Here is a 27,043-nt window from a genome sequence, read left to right as displayed (position 1 = left end):
GGGGAAGGGTGTCTCTTATTTCAAGAGCATTGGTACCCATTGAATTCATCATAGTGCAAAAGGACTAAAATGAGAATAGCAGTAAACAAGGTTTCCAGTTAGGAAGCACTATCTGTAAATTTTAGTTCTTGGTAATTAATTGATAATTTTACACACTTACCTTTCAGTAAGTTAAAGGATTCCCTTTCTATGTAGAAGGTAATTTGTAACAGAGTCACAAAGCATACACATTTTATTTGAAAAAGCATGCTAAGTAAAATAAGTATATTATTGGTATGACCTGCTAGCAATTATATTACTTACTTGCTAGAAGTAGATGGGAAGCTGAATATTCATTCGAATTCTTATTTAAAAAAATGCTGTAACAAAGTCTTTAGCTCACTTTACTTAGGAGTGCCTGACAGTTGTGATTCTATTTAGCACAAATTCTGTTTGATGGAAGTGTTGTACAATGAAGTGTACAGAAAGGCAGAGTTGCAAGTATTACTGAGAACACATGAAGGCTTTCTTATCATGTTACTTTAATGCTAGTGCTTTGACCAAAAGTTTTGTCGGTGATGAACTCATGTGAGGGAACACTGATATGTCATGAAGATTTTCTTTGGCAACGTAAAGCAAGCTTGAAATATATCCCCTCCCATCCCCTGTGGTTTGGACTACTGGATTTCATCCTGTGACGGTGGATGAAGGCTAAGAAAAGATTTTAGAAAGTGAATTCTCCAAAGCACATATTGTTTTCTTCCTATGTTTGGTGTCTCAAAGGTCCCCATAAGAAAGTAAGAGTAGAGTAAGGATCACTACTTGTCATGCACAGACAGCTGTATGTTACCCATATAGGTATATTCAATAAGTTGTGAATTCCAGCCTACTATGTGATAATTCCTTTAGTATGTTCTACACCTACTATGTGTCTTGTTTTTCTTAGGGAAATAGAGGCTTGTTGTTGTTTTTTGTTTTGTATTTTGTAGTAGCTATATAAAATACAGCATAGGGGGAAAGGCAGTTTTGTATTCTGAAATGTCTATTTCAGTCTCAGTGATGCAGTGCTCAAATAAACTATAGCACATTTAATGAGCAGTTGAGGACAGAGATGCATGTGCTGGGCACACCAGGGGAAGGGATTGTGTAAAAAGTCTAATTAGCATGAAATATGAATACATTCATGAAGTAGTCTTGATCTATAATGCTCTTACAGAGACTTTTCTTATCTATGAATTCAACAACAGAGAAATTCAGAAGTTGAACTGAAAAAAAAGAATCTGCTCAACTGAAAAAAGTAGGGGTTTTTTTGTTTATTTTAAACAAAAATCTGTATTCCTGGAATAAAACACATTCTGGATTAAGATGTAAAAAGAACAGAATAAAACCAATGTTTTTTTCTAAAGTCAAAAGAAAAAGTAACCTGCAGAGTATATTCCTCTTTGATTTTTCAACTTCATCTTTTTTTTGCAGGGGAATGTAAGTTAGATACTTGAGGCATCTATTTAATGTGAAGCTAGCTAGTCCAGACTACGTAGCCCCTTCCATGGTTTTTACAGCAATTTTTTTTTTATTTCCTGTGGAAATTTGCCTGAAGTGTGGCTTATTTTTCACATAGAAGAATATATATCTGTAGTTGTCTGTAAAATACACTGGTAGTAAGTTGGGAGGTCAATCACTTGTCACTTGTAGGTCTGTATTCTAGAATTCTATGCAGGATGGTTTCAACAGTGTGCTTTGCTTTCTGATGTGTTATTTGTAGCTGCAGCTGTGTTCCCTTTGAACTCTCTCAGTGCTGCTAAAGGAAACTCCATGTCTACTACTGCTAGCAAGCTGAGTGTTGCCATACAGGTTCTTCAGCAGTAGTAAAGCCATTCAGTGGCTGTGAATTTGTGACCAAAGGGGAAGGGAAGAAAAAAGTGAAGTCTGGAGGCAAAGATGGAAAGCAGATGAGTTATTTACCAGGAAGTCTTGTACTGACTATTAAATAGACTGTGCACTTGTATTTTAATATACTGGAAGTTTCCAGAAGAGTTCTAGGAATAACAGTGGATTTGTTTAAATAAATGAAAATCCTCTCTAAACAAAGGTGTAGTTAGAAACAAAATTTATGGTCTTACTTATAAAATAATTCCTTAAGTCTGTATTAAAGAGCTGTTCCTAGAATGCCAGGTTGGAAGGGACCTCAAAGATCATCTGGTCCAACATTGGTTCAGGCTCCATCTTTCAGCAGAACCATAGTGCATGCTGTCTTGTTTCCTAAATGTATTTACTCTCAAATTTCTCTTACATGAAATACAGTATGGTGGTTTTTTCCTGTAAAGTGTAAACTGACAAAATAGGATCTGATTTGTGGCCTAGTTGCAGCTACTTATTGTGTTGACCTGCAAAAATACATTAAAATAAAAAGTTCATCCCTTCTCTTACCTGTTAGCTTTATGTGCAAATTAATTTTTCTTCTGTTTTTTTTTTTTCTAAAAATCCTAGTCTCCTTTTGACATGGCAACTTCTCCTTGATTGGTAATTTTTTCAACTTTAATGCTGTTAGGAGATGCTTTGAACAGAATGTCTGCCATTGTATGAGTTTCTGCCATATATTCATAAAGATAGAACTTTTATCTAAATGAAAAAATGTTCTTTGCAGAAAGATACAGTAAGAAGCTATCTAAAGTATTAAAAGTGCTATTAAGTTTCTGAATTCATTGAGAAATTGAAAATACTAGGTACACAGACATTAACACAGATAACAAGCTGATAATTTTGTTGAGTCATTGAATTACTTGTTAATGATGTCTAAAGGATATAAAGTTGAAATTACAATTTTGCATATTCTGTTGTGTGTCTCATGCAATTGTGGGAAATGAAGACTTCCCTGAAACTTCATTCTTCAAGGTATTCTTTTCTATTGTGCTAGGTGAGAATGTAATGATTCTTCACTCTGTGAAGAGGCAACAGAATAGAGAATATATGGCTTCAAGACTTTCTAGAAGCAAAAACTCCACTTGGTAAACTGGTTGATTTTTGTAAATCAGTGGGGAGCTATCTGGTAATTGTATTTTCTCAACAGTATTATGAACATGGTGGAATAAGTGTTGGGGTTTTTCCTTTTGTTCTTTCACTTAACACATTTGGGTCACTTGTGCTGAGAACACTGCTGCTTTAATGAATCATTTCAGCCAAATTTTCCTTACGTTGGTAATATAAAGGTAAGGAGTGCATAGGTTACACTGGTTAAATTTAGAATATACTTGGGATTTTGTACACGTATATGCTTATAATGTGCTGAGGTGAATAGTGAAACCTGACTGTTGGTGAAGGTGAGAGACTGGTAGCTGTGTCTTTCAGGACTATTTTTAGTGTGCTAGAGTACAGGTTGCTTAATTTAGTAGCCTGGTAGGTCCCCTCAGACTAATCCTGTAACGTGGAGGTAATTTATCTTTTGCCTCTTGAAGGCAATTAATCATTGCACATGTATTCACTGAGCACCTGGGTGTTTTCAACACACTTTAAGATACCTGGACCCAAAAAAGTTTTTTTCAAGGTAAATCTGTTAGAAGGAAGTAATGACAACCATAGAGGGCTGTCTTCAGGCTGGCTGACCCAGGTATTTTGTTTTAAGCAGGCGACTGAGAGCAGATGCTTAGGCAACAGACTAAATGTGTTTATAGATATTAAATGTCAGTCTTTTTATGTACATAGACAAAATATAACCTAAATAGTGATATTTCCTAGCTTGGTGTGTTTTTCTGAGCCATAAGTCACAAATTCATACATAGCAAAGTTTACAGTCAACTTTCATCATTCATTACTTGTGACACTGACCTCTATTTCAAATAAGTGTGGTTTTCCTGTCTTTCGGTCCTGCTGCTTTCCAGTCTTCCTGGTTTGCCTCCTCTTTCTGTCATTCCAGGTTTCATTAATAAGTAGGATATATTTGTTTTCTGGGGTTTCAAAAGCCACAGTTTTATCAGAGGGGAAGACTGAGGTTGTAAGTGGTACACAAAAGACAAGACAATACATCCCTCAATGATGGCAGCTACCTAAGAGGTTGATCTAACCCAGTTCTGTGGAGGGAACCTCATCGTTTTGGCTGTCTTAGTGCAAAGTCATCAAATGTCTCAGTTACTGCTTGCTTTTCAGAGAGTTGCATTAGTATGAAAGAAAAGCTTCAGCATTGCAGTGTACTGAAACTCTTGGGATGCTCTTGGGGTGATCATTAGTCAGAATGACTGTAATGGGGGAAGATGCAATGTGTCTTCCCTGGGACTGGGTGGTATGGCAGGTCCTCTTCCATGCTGGAACAGTCACTGTCCTCTGTGTCTGGTTAAAATCATAAATAATTCTGAGCTAAAGGTTGAAATAGCTTCTGTTCTTGTCACTGACGTAGCAAAAATATTTTTGTCTGCATATGATTAGGTTGAAAGGTACGTTTGTTACAGACTACAGGCAACTGATTAGATTTATTCAATTCTGTCCACTACAAAGCCACAATTTTAGATGTTTCTTTATGGAAGATTATTTTTTCAACATTTTATAAATAAGGATAAAAGTTGCAATTTGTATTTATCAGCTATCAAAGCTGTGATTAGCTGTCAGCTTCACAGGGCACTGTTTACTAGTTACAGAAATTAATGGAATCTATAAAAGCAGAGTATTTCCCAGTTATTTTTAATATGATCCTTTTCCCTTGTGAAGTTATGTTATATTTTGGATCTAATGCCAATGAAAGCATCCCTGTGAGTTCTTCTGGCTTAATAAAACTGTAACTACCAGCTGGTTAGCAATATTTCTTAAACTCTAAATTATCAGCATAGAATCCTCTTACTAAACGTTAAAGAAAATTTCCTAGTTATGTATTTCACTGTATAAGTAGAAGATACCACATTATTACACTTAAAAAATTACAACAGATCTTGAAGATGTCAAACGCAGGATTTGGAGATTTGGATATATACAAGTGAAACAATGTTTCATGCATGCCTGCTTAAAACCTTGATGGTAGAGAATACTTGAAAATGAGAGAGGATACTGGAATATACATTTAGAAATGTGTAATTTACTTAGTGTTTAAATATTTAGCCAGGAGCTTTATATGTCAAATATCACAGTGAAAGAAGAAATCAATGTAGCACTTAATTTTTGATAAAATTTTAGTCTGTTCTATTAAACACCAATATCTATTTAACTTGATTGCAATAAAAGGAGTGTTTTCTTCATACAATGAACATCTTCCCTGGGCAACCTCTAACAGTGTCTCACCACCCTCAGTAAAGAATTGCTTCCTAATGTCTAACATAGATCTACCTTTTTCAGTATTATTATTGCTAAAATTTCTTCAGAAAATGTGATTCCTGTTTTTATTGTGAAGGATGAGGCTTTTACTAGCCTATCAGGAGGGAACAACAGCTGAACAATTCCTGTAAAAGATTTTATTTTACTAGGTTTGTGATGGTAATAACAAAAAATGAGTTTATTAAAATCTTGTTAAGCTATGTTAGCAGATTTATGCCATTTGGTTTCATTATTTTTTTTTTGTCTGAGTCTTTGTGCTTTTCTTTCACTTTTGAAAGTTGCAGAGATAACAGGTGTACCCATTAACTAAAATAATTTTCCAGATTCTGCCCGGTTTCACAGCTCTGAGGTGACAATGACCTGCTGTCAGAGGAAAACACAGAACTGGGACATGCAACTGTCTAAATTAGAAATACTATGGGAGGCAGCATATTATTTTTATAGGCAAATGTCTTCTCTGACCCACATAAAAACTTGGTTTTACTTCTAAAATGCATTGATCTTTTTTAGTTGCTAGTCAAACACTGGTAATATATAGGCAGCAAAGACATGTTGGTGTCTCAGTGCCCAGGCAACCCCACCAGGAGAAGCATCTCTTTGGAGCACACATGCTCCAAATGTTCACATTTAGAGTCAGATGCTGAATCAGTGGCAGTGGCAAAAGTAGAAGTGGGGTGGACAAATCTGAGGCTTTCTTCCGTATTTATATCAATAGAGGGAATATAAGAGAAGGGTCCATGGAGAAGGCCACTAGCTTTTATTCCAGCTGCTTCCAGCACAGCATACAATATATTTAAGTAGGCCCATTGAGGATATTTTCAGTTTAATCATTGTTTGCCTGCTGTTGTTTGATTTCTAGTGTTCAGAGGGAGTGCTTGCATGTCCTTCTGTGGTGATTCATATGTGGTGAATTGTTAATGCTTGCTTGCTGTATTTCAGCAAAAGCAGCATCTTTTGCATTGATCTTGAGCTGGGTAAATAGAATGGGGCAAAATCAGCTGTGCATGGCTTTTTTTTTTAAAAAAAAGCAAAATATTTGTGGCCCAGACATCAAGCTGTTGATAGGATGCTGAAAGGAACTGCAATATGGAGTGGTTAATTAAGTACTCTTTAACTGTACAACTTTACAGCACAAGTTCCTGATGCAGATTTTCAAATTGCACTTGAAAATTAGAGTAGTTACAACTATTTTAGGGCAATTAGAATAGAACAAGAAATATATTTTAGAGCAATTATAATAGAACAAGAAATATTCCATAGTGATTGAGTGTGGTGGTCAAATATAATACAAATCAATTTGTTATGGGAAAAATAATAGGAATATAGTTTCCCTGCTATTTTTTTTTTTTACTATAGTTATCTGTAAAACTAAAAAGTATATATTTTTTTTCTTCCATAAAGCATAATCTGTTGGGTTGATGTCACTTCCTTCAGCTTGATTACATTAATTAGGCAGAAAACACATGAGACTGCAAGAAGTTCCGAAGTTCCGTGGATTTTTTTCCCCTGTCATTTTTTTTAATCTTGAGAGCTCAAACTTAGATCCACTTTCACATCACTTGCTGACTTTGTAATAAGATTATTTGGGTTTGTTTTTTGTTTTTTTTAATGCTGTACCAGGTATTAAGCTCTTCTAATTGCAGAAAGGACAGAGTGACAGCAGGAGTGCTTAATTAATTTTACTTTAGGAACTGATAACTGAATGATTTTAGGTGAACTGCAAAATGCCAGGTGGCATGGGGAATAAACATTAGTTCACACAGCTGCTGGTGGGATTGACAGGAGGACATGGCAAGCATTTGGTGATGCACTGGCATTTATCTCTGGATAGCTGGGGAAATGGTTTGCTGTTTGTCAAAGTTTAAGACCTGTTGACAGTGTGGAGATTATAAATGGATTTGGATACCAAACCCCTTTGATTTGTGTTGATGCGGTTTACAAATTTCGTTATGTACATGGAGAGGTGAAGTGATTCAGGGGAGGATTTGTGGATTTAGCTGAGTGCACTGTGACTTATCCCATCTGGGATCCATTGGGGAGTCCCTTGTTTCATAGTTTTTGGGAATGGGCAGAGAATACCTCCTTGGTGCCTGGTCCATTTAACTTGCACTTTCTGTTTTCTGACTTGTTGCCATTTACTGTCAGGCCTCTGCTTGTTCAGGGTGCTCCTGCACACATTTTCACTGCCTGATGATCATCAGGTTCTTTGCAACATTTACTTATCTGTTTACTTGAGCCTGCAAAACTTGCCAAAGCTCATTCTGGTCAAAGAAAGCTGGTCAAATTTCATCAGCTGAAAAGTGCTTGGTGTAAATTCACAGGCTTCTGCTAACTTGGGTTAACTTGTGTGAGCTGCTGCACTGTTTCAGTGCTGTGTGGAAAGTACGGGGTTAGACAGATGGAGAGATTCAGTGCTGGTGAGGGAGGAGAACAAGTGCAAGTTTGAGCCCCCTGTGTTTGATATTCCTCCCCTCTTCCTGGTTTTGACTTGAATTTCCGTTTCCTTGGATGGCTTTAGAAGTAACACAGAAAACTGTCAGTACCTTCCCAATATCCTCAAGTTATGTTTAAAGAAGTTGTATTATGTTGCAGTAAAATTTACTTAATTTTTGTGCTGCAGCATCTTCTTATCTCTTTGAATAGCATTCCTAGCTCTTTATTTCAGATGGATTTTCTTTTGACTGAACTTCTCAGTATGAGTGGTAGTTCAGAACTTTGGATGGTGTCTCAGTGTCTCAGCCTCAAAGTGAGGGGTAATACTGGACCCTGACTTTGAGACATTCAGGTAGTTTGAGTTGTTCAAACTCCTGTATGCATAATTGACTTTCCTTAGAACTGTATCTATACTGATTTTTTTTTCCTCCTTCACTCCTGTGCTAGCCAGAAGTCTTCATTCAGGTAAAGGGGATAATAAAGTAATCAATTTCTTTTCTTGTGTTTACTTTTGCTGCAAAATAGTAGTAAATGCACTTGTTAAGCCACTTGCCAGATGGAAATAAGACGAAATTACTCTTTCATTTCCCATGACAATATGAGGACGTTTGTTCACTGGGGGTACAGACTTGATAGAAATTGGAGATTAAAGGTTTATGCTCAGCTAGGCTGAAGTTCACCTAAATCTCTGCTTTCTCCACACTGTAATTCAGTGTACTTGTTTTTGTCTTCCTTCAATTTTCATCCTCATATTAATGACTGAGAGTTTTCATTGTTAATTATTTAATTAAATTATTCACTACCTATTTAAGAAAAAAAGAGGAAGTTCAATGAACTGGACATACCAGCTCAAAGTAAAATGCTTTAACAGCTCCAATAGCATTAAAAAAAATAGTATATATTTCTAAAAATTAGTCATGATGACTTTTATTGTCATTCAGTAGCTAAATTAAAGAATAGGGGTAGAATGATAATGTTCAAGAGCCATGTTTGCTTACTTGTATTGCTACAGAAGTGCAAAAGTAGTGATGGTAATTTTTTTTCTTTTTAATTACGTCTCGGCAGCATTTGAAGATGTTTTTGTATGTTCCTTGCCCTGAGTATTGTTAGTCTTGCTTAATGTATTTTAAAATTATATAACATTTCATATAGCATTGTTATTTTTCCTAAATGGGTTTCAAGAAGTGCACTTTCCCTGGGATTAGTAGTTCCCAGCTGAAGGTATCACTATGGGTACACTCTGAGCTGCGCCTGCGTTGCATAATGAAAGAGGAACAGAAAACAGTCCCTTGCAGCAGGTTGCATCAGCTTTCTTCCTTCAACACTGGTAAACAAATACATTGTTACTAACAAAATAGAACTTGAGATTCAAAAGGAAAAAAAAAAGAAAAAATGGTTATGTAATGTGTAGGTGCTTAGATCTGTGTTTTCTGGTCTTCAAAGAGACTTCTGTGTATGCCAAAACTTATTCCCATTCTCCTTTTTCCTGTTGGTTTTTTCTCTTTCCCACTCCTGTCTGCTTGAGGTAGGCAGTAAAAAAAAGCAAAACCTGAGCAAAACCTTCTGTAGGTGTAACCAGTGTGAGATGATGATGAGTTAGTGGGCATTTTGTCACTTTGGTGATAGTTAATTGTTTTTTAGAAGTGCTTGCTTCTTACTTTCTTACCACTTCCCAACTGATAGGGGAAACAGTTTTTAAACAATCAAAACTCTAATTTTCATATGACAATAGTGACCTGAAATAAGAGAGGGCAACCTGACTGGCTCTTTTCAGTGTGCCCTCTGCTGATTTGTAGTCTTCTCTTATGTGGTGACAGAATATTCGGGCATCTCAACGTTCTTTCTGAGAATTTGTGGAAGAGTTAAAGTCTGCAAAGAGTGACTTGCTAGTGTATCTGGATGGCCTTAACCACTTACTGGAGGGTTCTGCTGTCATTTCAGGGCTGTTAATGCAGTGGAGAAATGACAAACTTGTAGTGAGTCATGAATTTGGGAAGCTTTATTTGGGTCAAGCCCAACTTAAGGTGTGGAAAAATCTGGTTGTGTTCTGAAACAAGAGGCAAACTTATGCAAGGTACTCAGCAGGGGGCTATGTAGGAAATACCCTACAGAATAAGGTTTCAGACTTGGAGAGCTGACCTGTTTCTTTCAGTGTCAGCTTTGTTTTTCATGTTGCTTTTTTGAGTTAACCTGTGTTGATTGCTATAAAATTCTTTTTTTCTTCTCTCCCTCTGTTTCTGTGGCATCAAACCCAAAAGCATGCCTCATTTTGAAACAGGCACTTGTGACTGAAGTACCTGGGAGATTGGTCAGAAGTATATTGATTCTGAAATCTATCAAGTAGCTTTTATTTATTTCATTAGTTTTCAAAATTCTGTAACCCATGGTCCTGTCACAGTTGAGTAACTGATAAAATGGGCTGTGTGATCAGATACGGAAAGAGCTGCTAACAGGAGAGGGAAGGGCATGGCTTGTGATTGCTGCCTCATGCTTCATGTAATCTTATAAGCATGGGTCAAATTTTGTTGGAGAAATTCTATTAATTTAGTGTATTTTTCTGCCTGTGACTCTTAGATTGGTAAGATTGGTGCTGGTGCAGGACTGTGACTTCGGTGCTGTCTCCTAAGCATCTGATTTGAGTACTTCATGTTTTTTTGTGAACTGGCATAAAGCTAACTTCAAGTCTTCATAATTTCATATTTAAAAAGAATCTCTGGAAATAATACCCTCTTTGGTCTTTTCCAAATGGAAAAGTTTTTGTTTAACCCAGGCATTAAATAATTATAAAAGGGATTATTTATAAGTGATGGTGTTGGAGTCCTTCAGGCGTAAGCAGGTAAAAGTAGCCATGGTTTGTCATAGAACTTTTGAAGGTTTGTTCTGTTGAGTTCTAAATGTGGTTACTAGTTTTTCAACTGCTAGAGGAGTGCAATCTGAAACAGATGAGGAGGGCTAATAATGCAAATTGGTTGGTTGCCCTCTATGAGCAGTTACAGTTGTGAATTCTGACTCAGTCCACCATGAGTGCCTTTCTACAGCACATTGTAGGCTTAAAAACTGACCCCCCCACCAACCACTTCTATTTCTGATGTAGTAGTAGCTGAGTAACTAATAAATGTTTTCAGCTGGGTTCATGTAACACCTTTGTCCTTGAACACTTGCTTATGAAGGTGTTTTTCTCACTTGCTGTGTCTGATCAGGTGTACCCTGAATTAATCCTGTAGGAGAGAAGTTACCTTTGTGTCGGCTGACAGCTGATAACACAAATGTTTTTTTCTCTCCTTTCTTTTTACTACTTAATATTTTTGTTACCTCTGCAGTTTTGCAAGTCACAGGACTGGACTGGTTATACCCTGAGATGTGTGTGTGTTACCTGGCTTCAGAGCAAGTTGGTCTTCAGTGTTCACAGCTGCTGTGATTTGTATAGTGCTCTATGAGTGAATTGTGAGAGGGTGTGGTGTTCAACACCTTGAAGACCCAATCATATATTGAAATTTGGAAGATATAATCTTAAACAGATGAAATTTGGAACTGATTACTCATTTTGAAAATTTTCTCACACCTGTTTTAACAGACACAAATCTACACTTTTCAGTAGCTTCTGTCATATAACTCAATTTTTGCCTTCTCATGGGACAACTAATTTTTAACTCTTGGGTGTTTTTTGTTTGCTGAGCACCTGTTTTTATTTTCTTGTTTAATTGAGAACAATTGGTGATAAGGGTTTGATTATTTTGTGGCCTGTCACTTCAGGATTTTAAACAGGAGTTCATTATAGCTGAGGGGTCAGCTGGTGGGAATTTTCAGTGTTTGCTATCAAGTTGATGTGTAGCTCCTTTTCTACAAATGTAAAGCAAGCTGGTCATGTTACATAGTTAGGCTTGCAGAATTGTGGCAGGGCAAGGGAAGAGCAAGTATTGCATTGTTCTTGAAGTGTCTTTTCTTGTCTAGCTTTTTCTGCTTATTCAGAGGAAGCTGGGGATGAGGGATCTGTCTTCCATTAGCTTTAATAATGCTGGTTTGAAAATGCCCAAGGTTAACTGATGATTCTAGTGGTGTAAACTCAGTAGAATTATTTTTTGCCTAGTGGTAATCTGTATAAGGAGAAAACAGTTTTCTTTGTTTGGATTTTTAAGAGGCTGAAACTGAGGTTTTGTTGGTATTCACACTAAAAATTAATATGCTTTCTTATGAGATACCTGTAATGAAATCCATGCTGGTAGAATTAGTACAGCAAAAACAATCCTGAGAAAAGGCATATTTAGGCTGTTTAAAACTTCCTCTTAATTTGACTTTCAAGTTTTTCAGTTACTTTTGAATGACATAAAATGTTCATTAAGTTTAATTAATGTTAAGCACGTTAAGTTTCTATTCCTTCAGTGCCAAATATGTTCTGTGATATTTAAAATGAAATAAATCCTTGTTAATGGGTTTACTTAATTAATACTTAAGAAAATTCTGGGGAAATTAAGTATGTTAAGTTATGCAGAAAATCAGCATACAGTTTAAATATTTCAATACCATGTAGCTTTCTATAGAATTTTAAGTACTTAATGAAAGGCTAGCAGTCCTTGCTAATTAAAGATAAATCAATTTAAAATAGATGGTATTTTCTTATTTGATTTTGTTCTTTACCAGTAACAACAGAAATAAATTGTAAAATGCTGCTTTAGTGTAGCTGGATAAATCTCAAATGATTTATCTTCTTGGTTTTAAATGAAGAATTTTAAATGTTATTTGAGTTGTTAATATTTCAACAGAGGGCACTCACGTGCTTTGAGGTAACAGCAAACCACTGAATTTTGAAAAATGCTTGTAGCTGAAGATGAAAAATTTTGTGGGTTAAAATATATAAATGTGATTTGATAGTTCTTAAGAAAATTGGTCAATGTCATACTAACATTTTTATTTCATGTTCCTCCTAATTTTATAAATTTGCTTTGTTTCTTAGTATATTTGAGGCAGTCCATATATTGAGCCTTGAACTGATTCTGATAGCTGCTTTACTGTCTGTGTCTGACTAGCTGAGTTGCTGTGAATCTGTTCAGATGGAACAGTTGTAATAATGATTGAAAAATTAATAAATACATTCTTTCCAGCCAAGAAGGCAGTAGAGGATTCAGAAGAAAAGAAGATAGTTCAGTCAAAGAAAAAGATCAAAGAGTTAAGAATTCTGGATGGGAAAACTGCACAGAATTTATGTAAGTGATGTCAAATGTATTTGGTGAATATCTAATTAGCAAGTACAAAAATGACTTGTAGTTTCTGCTTTTTTGGTGTCTTTTTTACATGAGTCCTAAGGTCAGAAGTGTTCTACATATGTATGAGATGATTCTTTCATTAATTGCTTTAGATTTAATTGTTTTTAAAATATGGATGCAAGAATACAAGAATACCAGGCCTAGTAGTTTGGTGGAATATACAGTATTTCTATCAAAATGATATGCTAATTCATCTGTGTCAGAAATACTTTGTAGTTTATTGAATAGGGAGCTGTTGATATAACACATTGAGATAAAATTACTTTGAGAACTCTGTTTTTGAAGGGTATACAGCACATATTGTCTCTTTTAGAAGTTCCATTACGCTAAAAAAGCAACAGAGATGGGGTGTTTTTTTTGTCTTTGCCCAGCTCTTCGTTATCCCTTTGACATGGAAAGTTTGCTAGATGTCATGGAAATATTATTCAGTCATTTGTAAATGCAGTACAGATGCATATATGGTTATGAAGCAAACAAAAGAAAGTCTTCCAGTGGCTAAACAAGTCTGTTTAAGTAGTAACCTAGGTGTTGTCATTCATAAAAATAGTACTTTCTTAATAAAGACCAAGTAACACTGGTAGGGACCAAGGGAGACTGATGAAGTAGTTTGAAGTATTCTCATAAGTTTTCTCCTAAGTCAAACTGTAATAGTGTGCCTCATCTTGATCTGCTTTATATAGAAAAATTCCTTATTGTGAATCATCTTAATTTGGATCAAGATACAATTTTTCAGTTGCTAAAAATTGTTTACCTTATGTAAATATTTCTTTCTTTTTTTATTCTAATAATTTATTAATGTATTTCAGCCATATTTTTGGGTTCTTTCCGTTTGCCTTACGAAGAAATAAAAAATATAATTTTAGAGGTTGATGAAGAGAAACTGACTGAATCCTTGATTCAGGTAAGTGAAAATATGTCTGGTTTTATTCAGAGCTTGTTTTCCATGTAAGAATGTTGTAAAGGTATAAGAATTCAAGAGTAAGGGTAGTGTAGAATGTCCTGGATAATAGCTACAAATGTTTCAGTTGTTTCCTGTTTCATTTATTTCAGTTCTGTTTTTTCAGTATGGACACATAGCCCTAAAACTGTCCTCAAGAGACACTGTTAACAAAAGTACTTTTCCATCTCTTGATGAAATTTTCCTTTTACAAGGGAAGTATCTGATTTTGAAGACAAGCATTTATCAGATTTAGGCTGGTGGGTAATGAAGTTTCATCAGGCTTCTTCTGGAAGCAACTCCTTTTCACCAGTCACAGATGAAACCACCTGATTGTTTCAGGACACTGCTGCAACCCAAAAACCATCTGTAAATTTGAGCTGCTCTCAAGCTGCTTTTGTCTTATTTTGAGCCCAAAATCTCTCAGCTGGAGATAAAAAAGAATACAGCTTACTTATATTCCTTTCTGATTTCCTCTCAGTAGGAGGATAGAAGTGTGTACATTGCCTCTCAGTCTCTCTGGGGAGTGCAGTAGAGAGTCATATAAACCTAAAATGGATGGATGTAGCTCACCAGTGATACTGCTGCTGAATTGGTTTATTTAATGTTGTGCACAGGTTCAATTTCTAAGTAACACAGTGGGCCTCACTTTATCCCTGTGTCCTTCCCTATCTTCTACTTTCACCCCTGTCCCACTCCCTTTGAGGCTTTTAAAGTTGATTTCTTCTTCCTTTGTTGGACCTGGACAATACGTTCCAGGTACACAAGGCTAAGCTGAGGTGGAGGTGCCTGGTCTTTTCCTAGTTAGTTATGTAATTTCTAACTTCAATTTTAATGTGAATGGTTTAAGTAAAATTTGTTGCAAAAAGTACAAAAAGTTTATCAAATAAAATTTGCTTGTCCTTTGTCTGCAGTTCTTTGTGTACCAAGGCCCTCCTCTTGGCTTTCTTGAAGCTCTAAAGGAAGGGCTGCTGTTCTCTCTTAGACCTCTTCCACTCAACAGCACTTGATAGTGTTGTGTTTTCTTACGGTGACATATTCTGAGACTTACACTACGTAATGTGCTTGGGAATACAAAATAAAGAGTTCTGGGTATTCCAAATTGTCATACATATCTCACTTGGGAAATCCTTGAATAGTGGCAAAATTATTAACTAAACCCCTTCATTTGATGGGAAACTATTTCCAGTCTGATTTTGATGTGTTTTACTGATGTGTCCAGTTTCAGGGCATGTCAGCATGACATTGATTAGGATTTCTCATCTATATTTATGTGCATTAAAACACTATGTTTGACCACTGAGTATTCTCACAAAAACCTTATGCCCAGGATACGTGGTATTTGGGAATAATAAAGTTCTACGTTTGTTTATTAATCAGGGATATTAGATAATTTGAGTGAGAAGCCTGTAGGATTAGTAAAATAAAAGATCAACAGGGATAAAAAAAGCCTTCACCTTAAATACCTCACGTGCAGAGTAGTTTTGTATTGGTATGGTTATCTCTACAAGGAATGTAGAGATACCTTGAGACCTGGATTAATAGAAACAGGATGTAGTATGTTATATTGAAGTAAAAGGTCGTGATCTTACATGATAATTGTAAAATGCTGGAAGGTAAAGTTGTAGAGGTTGTGTATCAGTTGGAAATCCTTGAGGAGCAACATTGTGCTGAACAGGGTCAAGTATAGCTACCATTGGGGTGTAACTGAGCCCCAACTACTTGCTGTGCCCTACTTGTCAGGGTGCCCCTGGCTGACTTGCAGAATGGGAGCCAGAGGCAGCTGTCAGACTGCACAACCACTGCTCAGTAGGAGCTGAAACTTTGGTGTGTTACCAGCACTGTTTTGGTCACAGGTCAAAACAGGACCGTATGGGCTGCTATGAAGAAAATTAACTTCATCCCAACCAGACCCTGTACACCATAAAAAAGGCAAATGTGACTGCAAGGTGTATCAGGTCAAGGATCCCCAGTAGAGAGGATAATTGTTAGGCTTTTGAATAATGCACTTCCAAGACCTTATCTGAAATACTTGCTAGGTACATTTAAGAAAAATGAATTGAAAGTGGAGAAGCTGAATTTAAAAACTGCTTAAGATGATTGAGGGATGGAGAAACAATCTACAGAAGGAAGGTAGAAAAGATTGGCTTGATTAGATTAGCAATATAAATAGCTGAGAGGGGATATGACTACATTATAACTATGTGGGGAGATGAGTGATGTGCATAAGCACTGGGGAGAAAAATGAAATTGCAGAAGTAAAAGTCAGTGTTAACACCAGAACAAATGTGTGTGAATTCATCATGAATGCAACTACCTAGAAACTCAGCTGCTTCTTTGGAGACTGGTCCATTTCTGAAGGGAATGGTGTCCCAGAGTTGCTTCTGATAGTGGAGAGATTTAGCTGATAACCCAGAAGAGATTCCTTCTGTGTTTCTGAAGACATTCTTAGAAATTTATTGGGGTAAATGGACTGTATCATCTATTTCATGTTCAGTCTGTTCAGGTTTATTTTTATTCTAATCTTCAGACGGAGTTATTAATTAATTTACCAGTTTAACAGTTTTCAATACTACTGATTGGAAAAACTTTACAAAGCAAACCTTGCTTTTTTCACGCTTAGCCAAACTTGTGCTTTATAAAAATGCACATGTAGAAATTGCCTTGTTCTGAATACCAGAGTCATGAAAACTAAATTGGTATGGCAGAATTCTGCATATAGAAAAGAGCTTTTTCAGTTTCACTTTTCCAGTCCTTGTTTCGTGCTGTTTTTCAAACTTACATTTTAATACTTACTAAAGTTAATTGGATTAATCAGTTTGGGTACCTGATAAACTGTAAGGTTTAACCTCCTTGAGGAAAGCACTCTCTCAATTCCTAGTGTGTCTTCGAGAGAGTAAGGTCTTGTAATGCTTTGTGGCTTCCATAGTTTCAGCCTCTTAATGTCAGCCTTAGATCTCTACTTGTTTTTTTTTCAAGTAGTTGTCATGCTTTACACAGACCAGCTATTTCTTAATATTTAATGAGCAAGCTGCAATTATGAGGGTAAAAAAGATTGTAGATAGGGGATAATTCTTCAGAATCTGACAGCATCAGAATTTTGTCAAACTTTTTATTATTGAGAACGCGTTCTTCAAATTACAGACTGCAAGAGAGGTGCTAATGTCTGTATTAAATAATTACTGGCTTGATTTGATGTTTATATAATGTTAAAGCTGCATAAATAAAATAAATTTCCTATAATTTCTTCATGCATTTCCATGTTTTGATATTTTAAGAGTGTTATTTTAAGATCTCAGCTAGTTTAATATAACAAATTTAATATAATTCTTTGTTTGTTTTAGAACTTAGTGAAGAATCTTCCTGAGCAGAAAGAACTCAATGCCTTAGCTGAATTGAAGGATGAATATAATGATCTTGCTGAACCAGAACAATTTGGAGTTGTGGTATGTATTAATGCAATAATTAACTGGAGAGTTCTGTTTGTTGTGCCAGACCAAATCTTCTGTGTGTCTTGTCTTGTATGCAAGTTTTCTATGTTTATTAAAGAGTTACAGGGGACACTTCAGGTTCAAGTAGTTAAATTCCAGAGTTCATAACGGATCCATTTACTCTATGGTTTTGACAGCTTTGATAAATTTATCAGAACCAGAAACAGCTGAAAGAGGTAATATGCCCACATCACATTTTACCCTTTACTTAAAGGGTATTTCTTATGTAACACACACTTTCAGACTTACTAAAGCAATGTGGTGAAATGTCAGCCGTACTTCCAGCCCTAGAACAGGGTGGGCTTTTGATGCCTGGGTAGGAAGGCAGGCCAGAACAACAGCCCTGACTATGCTCTGCTTCCTGCCTATTTTTGGAATGGATACCAAATGATGGCAAGGAATGACTGAATTCTCATATGAGTATGTCTTTATTTCCCTTCTGCATAATTTTAAAGAAAAAAACAGGATATACTTATATTTAGTGTGAGAAGAATACCTGAAATATTGCCTGAGATGAGGCAATTGGCTCATCTGGTTGGTTGCCATCCACGCCAACCTCTTGCACACCCCCAGTCTATTCACAGGGTTGTGTGGAGTGAGAAGTGGAGGCCTTGGCATGGCACAGACACTTCTAAAGCATTGGTTTGTTAACAGCATTGTTTTGGTCAAAAGTGTAAAATGTAGCACTATGGAGGCTGCTCCCAAGAACAATTCACTCCATTCCAGCCAGAGACAGTAGTGTCTGGATTAGTCCAAGTTGGTTCTGTTACTGCCAGGACTTTTTCCTTTTGCTTAGGCTTGTTTTAGAATCGTATGGATTTTAAGAACTGGGGTAAAAATATCTGACCACTTAAACAGAGGTGATGTTCTGGCTTTTTTTTTTTTTTTTATATGGATAAAATTGTTTCCCCACTTTCACCTCTGTGCAAAATTATCGTGAGAGAGATTCATTACTGTCTGCAACTTCATTAATCATGTAGTCTGAAATTTTATTGGGTCATAGGACAGGTAGGATCAGGTTTTGCATTTTGCACTAATTTGGTTGTGGTTGACTAATGGCCTTTTCATCTTGTGTATATGCTAATATGCTGCTAGAAATGAAAAGTCTGAAATAAATTGCAGGTGTAATTATTATAGATATCAAAAGACTGATCCAAGACAGTGGAAATGTTTTTTTGTAAAGAAAATCTGCAAAAAAAAAGGCTTGTTGTTCTTTGCCACACATGCAGCTTCCTCTTGGTTGGATAAGTGAAAGAGAAGTTAAAGATTTGATAAGTGACAGAATGTAACTTCTGCTCTACTGTTTGTGTATGAACTGGCTGAACAATCGCTATAAATGACAGGGCAAAAACAAAGCTTTTTTTTTATTATATGTAAAGTACTTAGTACAAAACTGAAGTGTATGAGAACACCTAAATTTATTTTTTCTGGCATATAGTAGACTTTTTACCTCCAGTTTGGAAGACCTCAGGTTAGAAGGAATAGTTCTGTTGCTGGAAGTCTCCCAGTAAATTATTTAATGATCAACAAAAGTAATTTGTGAAACTAAAATCTTCTTGGCTGTTTTAGATACCTGGGGATCATGCATTTACTGATTTATGATTATTGCCAGATTGAATATTTGGTCCTTGTTTTTTAACTCAATTGGATTGAAGAGGTCATTAAAATATCCTTATTTTCCAAGAGTGCTAATACAGTCATGACCACGCTTGTGTTGATGCATTCTTTTGAGGAATGCCTGACTACAAAATGCTGAAAAAGAATTTGGAAGTATTCAATGGCACATTGATTAGGAAAAACTGCTTAATCAAACATCTCCAAATGCTGATGTTTTCCTCATGAAGAAAGAAAGTTTCCTGAAGCTTATTTGCTTATTCAAGTTCACCATCTGCTTTAATAAAAAAATACTGCTTTTCCTTATGGTAGTCAATTCTGTCTTTATTTGAAGAGTCCTCTAACTACATTAGTTCTACTAAAATGCTGGGTTTATTTCCAATTTTTATTTAATTGAACAGTTCATTAAAGTGGAAGCAATGCAGCTGAATTTAAACTCGTTTCTTAACTGGAGTCCTTTTTAGCAATGTTTAGAATTAATTTCAGAGTTTTGCATTATCTTGACTTTGAGATTAAGAAGTATATGTTTAGGAACAGCAGATGACAGGCTATGTTAAGTAATACTTAAAATGTGTACTCTTACTTGGATGTAAATATAGGTATGCTAATTATTAAGGGACATTAATCAGATAATCACTGTGCCCATCAAATTTAGTAGAGTTGAATAAATTGTTTAAAATTTGTTTAGAGAAACTATATATAATATATACTTAGTTGGAACTTTTTTGAAGTTATATCAACTGTTTTTGATGTTATATCCTGGCATCAAAAAAAGCAATGCAGTTTCATATCAAGAAAAGTTTATGTTGATGTAGAGCAAGAAAAATAGATCAACTGAATCACTTGCATAACATTAAGTAAACAAGGCAGAATATCCTCTGATTTAGAAATGTAAAACTTACGCTTAGAAGTTCATGTTTTATATCATGGGAGCAGCTGCAACTTCAATAAGTATATGTGCTTTCAGTTTTGGTACTAATTAAAGTTTGAACAGTTTTAAGAATTACAGAGGCATAAGTCTCATCTGTGCTATAAAATGTGACTATCAACCATTTGCTGTCAGCTCAGAGGACAGGCTGGAAATATTAAAAATCTTTTACAGTGTTCATGGTATTTAGACTCAAAACACTTTACCCACTTTTCTTTACCACCAGCTGAGAGCTTGTAAGTTGAAAAGAATTATTACACCTCACAATTCTATGTGGTGTTAGTAACTGTAGGGAACCAAGAAACAAATGGCTGGAGCTGAGGAGAGCATTATCTTTCTGGTGTGTGTTCTGGAAAAGTGGGAAGGGTTTTTTGCTGCTGTGTAGTGAATGCAAAATGTCCTTCAGCTGTTGTGATCTGGGTTCCCTCTCACTGAGGAGTGTAGAGACTTGGAGATTCTGTGACCCCATTTGCTGTCTAAGCAGGATTTGCTGTCCTGGCCAGTCCCTGCTGAGAGGTGGGCAGGAATTGTACAAGTTGATTGTCCCTGCGTTGTTTTAGAATAATTTTAATTGAATTTATTTGGTACCTGTTTTGCCTCATTGTGATTTCTAGAGCTGCTGGAAAATTTCTCTGTCTAGAGTATTGCTAGGAAAAAAGGCAACTGGTTAATATGTTAAAGGTAGGAGCCTGAGTAAGTTGGCTGAATAAGTTTACAGATTTGTATTATAGACTTGTCAGATAATTTTTCCTTAGGAATTGAGGCAAATTTAATTGTGGTTTTTGCCTCTTCTTCCAGTAACGTTTGATCCTAGCTTTAGTACAAGGCTTGAGAACTGAATGGTGAGAACAAAGAATGTGGAACTGAATGAAGAACTTGATTAGGTAGAAAATTCAGGCAAGGACCCTTGTAAAGCCTAGGAGGGGAAACAATGCCAGGCAGTCCAGTGCTCAAAGTTAGCTGGAAAAAAAGTACCCATTTTCTTGCCTTTTAAACTTCTTGTTGTGGAAGCTAATGCTTGCCATTACATGCACGTAAGTGCATATAAGAGTGTTATTTCTTATATGCCTTTGACACTAATTTTATAAAACTGTAAACAATTTGACCTTTATCTAACTGAATATAATCTTTGCACCAAATCTATTTTTAAAAGCTTCCTGTAAGTTCAATTTGATAATGACCCATGTGTATTTAGAAAAAAGAATATGGAAGAGAAACCCAGCAGTGTGGGGAAGGAGGATATAGCATTCATATTCATCTCTCATTGATACACAAAGAGCACAACATGCAAAAATCTTTTGAATGCTAAGGAAACAACCCACTTTGGCCCAAGTGTTGTAAAGGATTAGTCTTTATAAGTGATTAAGTTGCACTGTTACTGTTTGCTCATATGTGTTTTGTCACACTGTGATTTGTAGATCTAAAGTTTTTGACAACTTTCCTGTGCCATTTTCAGTAAAATCAGTAATTGGTGATTGTTCTACAAAACTTAAAGCAAATTAAGTGATGATTTCTCATTTCTATCTACTGTGGCTCCATGAAGGTAGATCCTTTCAAGGCAGTTGTTTGTGGTATTTCTGAAAAACAGAATGATTAGAAGAATAATATTTCAGGACTTTGCATGATGGTGGCTTGTAGAGGCTCAAAGAGGAATTTGTGACAATGGAGGTGTATTAAAAAGATTCCAAGTTATGCTGAAACCTTTCTGATTCTTTCCTTTTGCTCCTTCCAGTCTGATCAAACTGTTTGAGACCCTCTGGAGTGCCATCATATTTATATTGAATTTAGGATGAATTCATCACTATTCAGGCCACCCAAGTCTTGTGAAAATTATTGCTGCTGCTTCTGGTAGATAGCTGTCTGTGCCAGAGATCACCAAGAGAAAATTCACTGATACTTAGAGTCATGTTGAAGCTTTGGGCAACACGGACACGAGCACATAAATTTCTTTCTGTTTTGATGGCCAAGCTCTGATTTGTCACATAACAAAGCTATTCTTTCAGGGGGAAAATGTGCTTCAGGAACACCACTGCTAGTGAATACACTGGGGGAGAAATCCTTATTCTGCTAATTATGAGTTATATTTGGAGGGTAATCATTCTTGTATTCAAATGAAAATTTTCAAGTGGATTAAAAATTTTCAGTGCGTATTTTAGTCACAAATATCTCTTGTGAATTATGATCAGCTGCTAAGTAGGAGGAAATCTGGTTGATGGGTTGTGGGAACTATGCAAGACATGGACATATTTTGCTAGCTGAGTACAAAGAGATTGCTTTTGGGGGTTTAAACTAAGGAATTCCTATTGTAGATACTTTTCAGTATCTCCATCATTTGCTCTGTTACAACCCTGTGATTTATAACTTGTTTCATGAGATCAGAACTGAAAGACTGTATCAGAACTAAGTTCTTCATAGTATCTCTCGATATATTGGTTTTTTCATATAGAACTGGTAATGAATTTCAGCCATAGTCTCTTGATCCCCTTTCTGATTTTTTGGGCTGGTTACAAAGATTGGAGATTTCATCTTAGTATCAAACGTGTATCATGGTGTATCTTAAAAAAAAAACTTTGAGGTTTTTTTTTGTAGCTACTAATACTGGTAGGATTCATATTCATTGTTTTATAACTTGCAACAAGTGTAGATAATAACTCACCAAACCAGTTTAGGTTTCATTTTAATTAAAACTGCAAAAATAAACACCTTGTTAGATGTAGCACTGATATTTTCTGTAATGATTGCAATTAATAGTTCAGACCAGTACAATGGCAGAAAAGATTTCATTAACAATAGCACTAATATGACCTGGGTTTACATAAATGTTTGACTACTCATCTCCCATGTCTCAGACTCAGATATTCCTGTGTCCTTTCACAAGGGTCAGTTCATTGTCTCTGTCCTCTTTAGCTCTTTCAGGGACCAAGAGCAAGTGAAGAGCTCTGTGTCAGCTCAGTGAGGTTCTAGAAATGGGAAGTATAATGAATTCTCCAGCCTAACCAGACTGAAGTGTAGCTGTTAGTGCTGCTCTGCACTTTAGAGAATGTTTTCCCATTTTTAAAGGAAGAAAAGCTGAGAAGCCTAGGCAGCCTAGTTTTAGGAAATAGGTGAATATACAAGTTGAAGGGTAACTTCTTTGGTGATGTGATTAAATGTTCACCCCATGTGCTTTTCAAGCAGGTCTTCCAGGCCTTGTTAACAGGTGGAATTATGTTTCCTTTGCTGAGAAGAAGGGGTTTGGCAGTGTGCATTTATTGCCAGTGAGTTTGGAATTGACAAAATAAATAGTTTGGTAACACAAAGCATTCTCGTTTTCAAAATGTTGCTTCACTGATTTATTTTTTTCAGGCAAAGCTCGTGGTTGGGCAAGAAGTACCTATAGGCAGGTCAGATTCCTAAAAATGCAAGATGGCTAGTAAAAGCATACAGAAACTGTGTTCTCACTTGCTAGGGTTTTTTTTTATGCAATCTGTTTTTCATAAATGAACTTTATATTTGTCATGTTCTGATTTAATGTCTCTTACTTTGTAGATGAGTTCAGTGAAAATGCTGCGGTCACGTCTCAATGGGATCCTTTTCAGGCTTATGTTTGAAGAGCATGTAAACAATATCAAACCTGACATTATGGCTGTTACACTGGCTTGTGAAGAGCTGAAGAAGAGTGAAAGCTTCAGTAAGCTTTTAGAGCTAGTGCTGTTCCTTGGAAACTACATGAACTCTGGCTCCAGAAATGCACAGTCTCTTGGTTTTAACATCAGTTTTCTTTGCAAGGTAAGATGAAGCTGTAAAACTTTATGCAGATACATGAAACTCACAGTGCATGAGAAAGAACCCTAACCAGGGAAAAACCGTTCGATTTGTGTAATTTACTGACTGCACCTCCTCTTTTTAGTGACAAATAAACAAATACACTGTAAACTTTTCTAGAATGGTGCCCTCCTATAGCTGTCCTCACTGCAGTGGAGATGAGAGGCAGTTACAGCTTTTTCAATCTTCAGTTTGTTCAACTCTTGGCTTGTTAAGATAATATACACAGAACATTAAATACCTGTAGCTGCTTGTCTTCCCATCTTCTACCCAGCTAGCCCTCAAGTAGTGTCAAAGAAATAAGGATTTAGGTTTAATGGTGGACATTGTTATCCTAGGTTAAGTTGCTGTCATTGCGGCTAAGTATGGGATGCAATGAGAACTTTAGAATCCATAGCAGGTGGAATTTAATCTGCAGTGCTTGATTATTAATATGGTAAAATGTGTGTCAGTTTGTGAAGTGTTTTTTACAGTATCTTTACTATGAAAGGATGCAACATTTGGAATCAGTTTTTAAAAAGAAAAAAAAAAAAAAAAGAAAAAAAAACCAACCAACCAACCAAACAAAAAAACACTAAAAAACCAAAACACCACAAAACAAAAGCAAAAGGCACAAATCTTGCAGGGGCATTTTTCAGGTTGGGTTTTTTTTTTTTTTGTGGTCTAATCTAATTTTGGGCGTCGTAAGAAATCTGGTGGGTAACTGAGGGAGGTTTAACCTTGTGGAAAAAACATTTCGAATATACAGTGAGTCTGATCTGACATCTTTTAGTAGAGAAAAACTGCTTGCTGTCGTTTAATACAAAGATGTTGCTAACTTCTGGTAAAATAAAATCATCACCTAAGAAACACTTTCATTCTTTATTAGCTTTTGCAAAGAGAGGCCAAGTTGAAGGACTTAAGGACTTTCATAAATCTAGTGCTGGTTTTTTGGTAGCAGGGAAAGTAATGTTTTAAGTAGCAAACTAGTTGTTGAGGAGTGGGAGGGGAAGTGCATGAAGGGTACTCTAGCATGGTGAAGATTTGAGAAGGTATTCTGGCACTTCAGGTGATAGATTTATGAATTGCTGTCAATGCAAATCCCACAGATGTTGACCCAGCTAATGTAGATTGACTTATCCTGCAAATTGTTCTCTACTGAACTGAATAATTGCTGAAGCGTAGCTATCTGTGCTTACAGCTAAAATCCATTTAAAATAACTGAGACAAAAATCTATGACTATTTAATTCAGTCTTGCTCTCAGAACCCAAATCTATTTGTTAACTTTTTTGTTTATTTTCCAGATAGATATTTCTGGGGGAAGTGTTTTAGTTGGATTTTTTTCCCCTATTTTAGAGAAAATACTTCAGCATTCTCCTTAATAAAATCCTGACTGTTGCATTTAGGTGCTGGGTATATTTTGTTATAAGGTGATGTCTGAAAATAAAATAACCACAAAGACAATGATGAATGTTGGAAGAAAAAGGGAGGTCTTGTCAAAATCCAGACATGTAATTCTATTGTTAATAGATCTACTTATTGATTAAACCTTGTCACTTAGCAGCTTATATTATTCAAACAGTCTCAAAACTTATTATCAGTCAATAATTGGAGTTCACTGTGAAAATTAAAACATCTGTACACGTAAGCAAGATAGGGTGAGTGTATTGTCTTGCTTACTATGCTTACTAAAATCTTACTGTGAATTAAAATCTCTAATTTATATTTCTTGGCTGAAGAAGGCAGTAAGATAAATAAGGAACACTGAAGAGAAAGAATAAGGTAGCACTCTCTCGGTGTCCTGTGGCTTCCATAGCTTTTTTCTGTGGGGCACCATCTGTGGGATGCTACTGGATTTTGAAGGATGCTACTGGATCTTGAGCACTGCAAGATTTTGTGTGTGTGGTGGCAGTTTTAAGAAGGCACCATTACCCTATTAGTATAGGTCTTCCTTGAAAAGTGACTTTATTTGTTCTCCCAGGCAATATATTTCAGTCTTCAAGCTTTTCTAGAGGAATTTTAGAGCCTAATAAAGGATTAAATTGCATTTTGATAGCTATTTTTATGCTTTACAGGTAGTCTATCTTATTTTAATACTTCTGCAAAATATCTTGTGCCCTGTTTGCTTTTGTCTCTGAAACCATGATGAGCAATAGGATATTACTATTTAGAACTCAGTCTTCCATAACCTTAGGTACATTGTTAGATTAGAAGTCAGATAAAATATACCAAAAAAATTTGTCCTAACTTAGGTTTTGCTTGCCATGAAACCTGCTTTTAAAAAAAAACAGCTTAGAACTGGGATAATTTCTCACCAGTTTTAAACACTACTTGCCTAAAGAAATAACTGCTTAAATGTGAATTTCAAAAAGTTAATGTTTTAAAATGTTGGGAATTTCTTTGCTTAAGTTTTTTACTTTTTTGGTGACTTTCACTATAGGAGATACTTGATGGACAAAGTAAGATAGAAGTTAAAAAGCAAATCATGAAAGATGATAATGTGAAGCATTTTCAATAAATCCTGATGTTCTAATTGATTTTTTTTGTTGTGCTTGAACAATCTTAAAATTAATTTTCTGTTTAGTACGTGTAGTAATTATGTTATGATCTGAAAAAAAGAAAAGCGAAGAAGGCGGCATTGATCTGGGTTAAATTTTATAGATTGTTTTGATTTATTTATAAAGTAAATGCTCTTAAAATAGAGCTGATGATGTGTAACATAGAGCTGTTATTGTGTAACATTTTTTTATTAAAACGTGATTTTTAAAAAAAACAGGAATTCAGACCTGTCTGGTCATAGCTATAGAACTGATGCCTGTATAGTAATTGTAAATCTTTAAAACAAGTTATCTTTCTGGATGTTATATTGCAGTTTATGATGTTATTTGAGAAAAAATTATTTGTAAACAACCTTTGGCAGAAGACAGAGGACTTAATTTTGCTCAAATAAGAGAGATCAATATTAGAATTTAAGCACTGCATCAAGGCTGACAAGCAGTAGCAGCTTCTCTGATGTATGCAGCAGAGCACTGATGATTGCCTAAGTGTTAAGTGCTGGGTAAAAATATTAATATGGCAGAAATAGAAGTAAAGTTTAGGGAGGCTGCTGTAGTAATGCACTAAAGGTAAATCTTTCTCCCAGTTGTTCCACTTGATTAATGTGTATGAACAATTCAGCTGCTGTTCTGAACCAGTGCAGGAAGTGCTTTCTCTTGTCAAGTATGGGAGAATCCTCATAGTTCTATCAAGTTATGCAGACAGAAATCTGATGGAAAGAAAAGAGGCTTGCTTTAGGTGTAAGAAATGTACAGCTTCTGTTCTTTG

At 35.8% G+C, this 27,043-nt stretch overlaps 1 protein-coding gene across 5 annotated transcripts in view; it reads left to right on the top strand.

The window, feature by feature from the left end:
- The window catches only part of DIAPH2 (diaphanous related formin 2), a 202,596-nt gene that overhangs the window by 59,064 nt on the left and 116,489 nt on the right, over positions 1-27,043 (top strand). For all 5 annotated transcript variants that reach the window (XM_071758065.1, XM_071758064.1, XM_071758063.1 and 2 more), the window contains 4 exons: positions 12,804-12,905; positions 13,772-13,866; positions 17,247-17,348; positions 23,464-23,703. In XM_071758065.1, coding sequence (XP_071614166.1) covers positions 12,804-12,905; positions 13,772-13,866; positions 17,247-17,348; positions 23,464-23,703 — 539 coding nt within the window. The remainder of the gene's footprint in view (positions 1-12,803; positions 12,906-13,771; positions 13,867-17,246; positions 17,349-23,463; positions 23,704-27,043) is intronic.

The sequence above is a fragment of the Heliangelus exortis genome, chromosome 14 (genome assembly GCF_036169615.1).
Source record: "Heliangelus exortis chromosome 14, bHelExo1.hap1, whole genome shotgun sequence".
Classification (NCBI taxonomy): Eukaryota; Metazoa; Chordata; class Aves; order Apodiformes; family Trochilidae; genus Heliangelus; species Heliangelus exortis.
The sequence above is the reverse complement of the archived record's forward strand: the minus strand, read 5'-3'. Positions and strand labels throughout refer to the sequence as shown.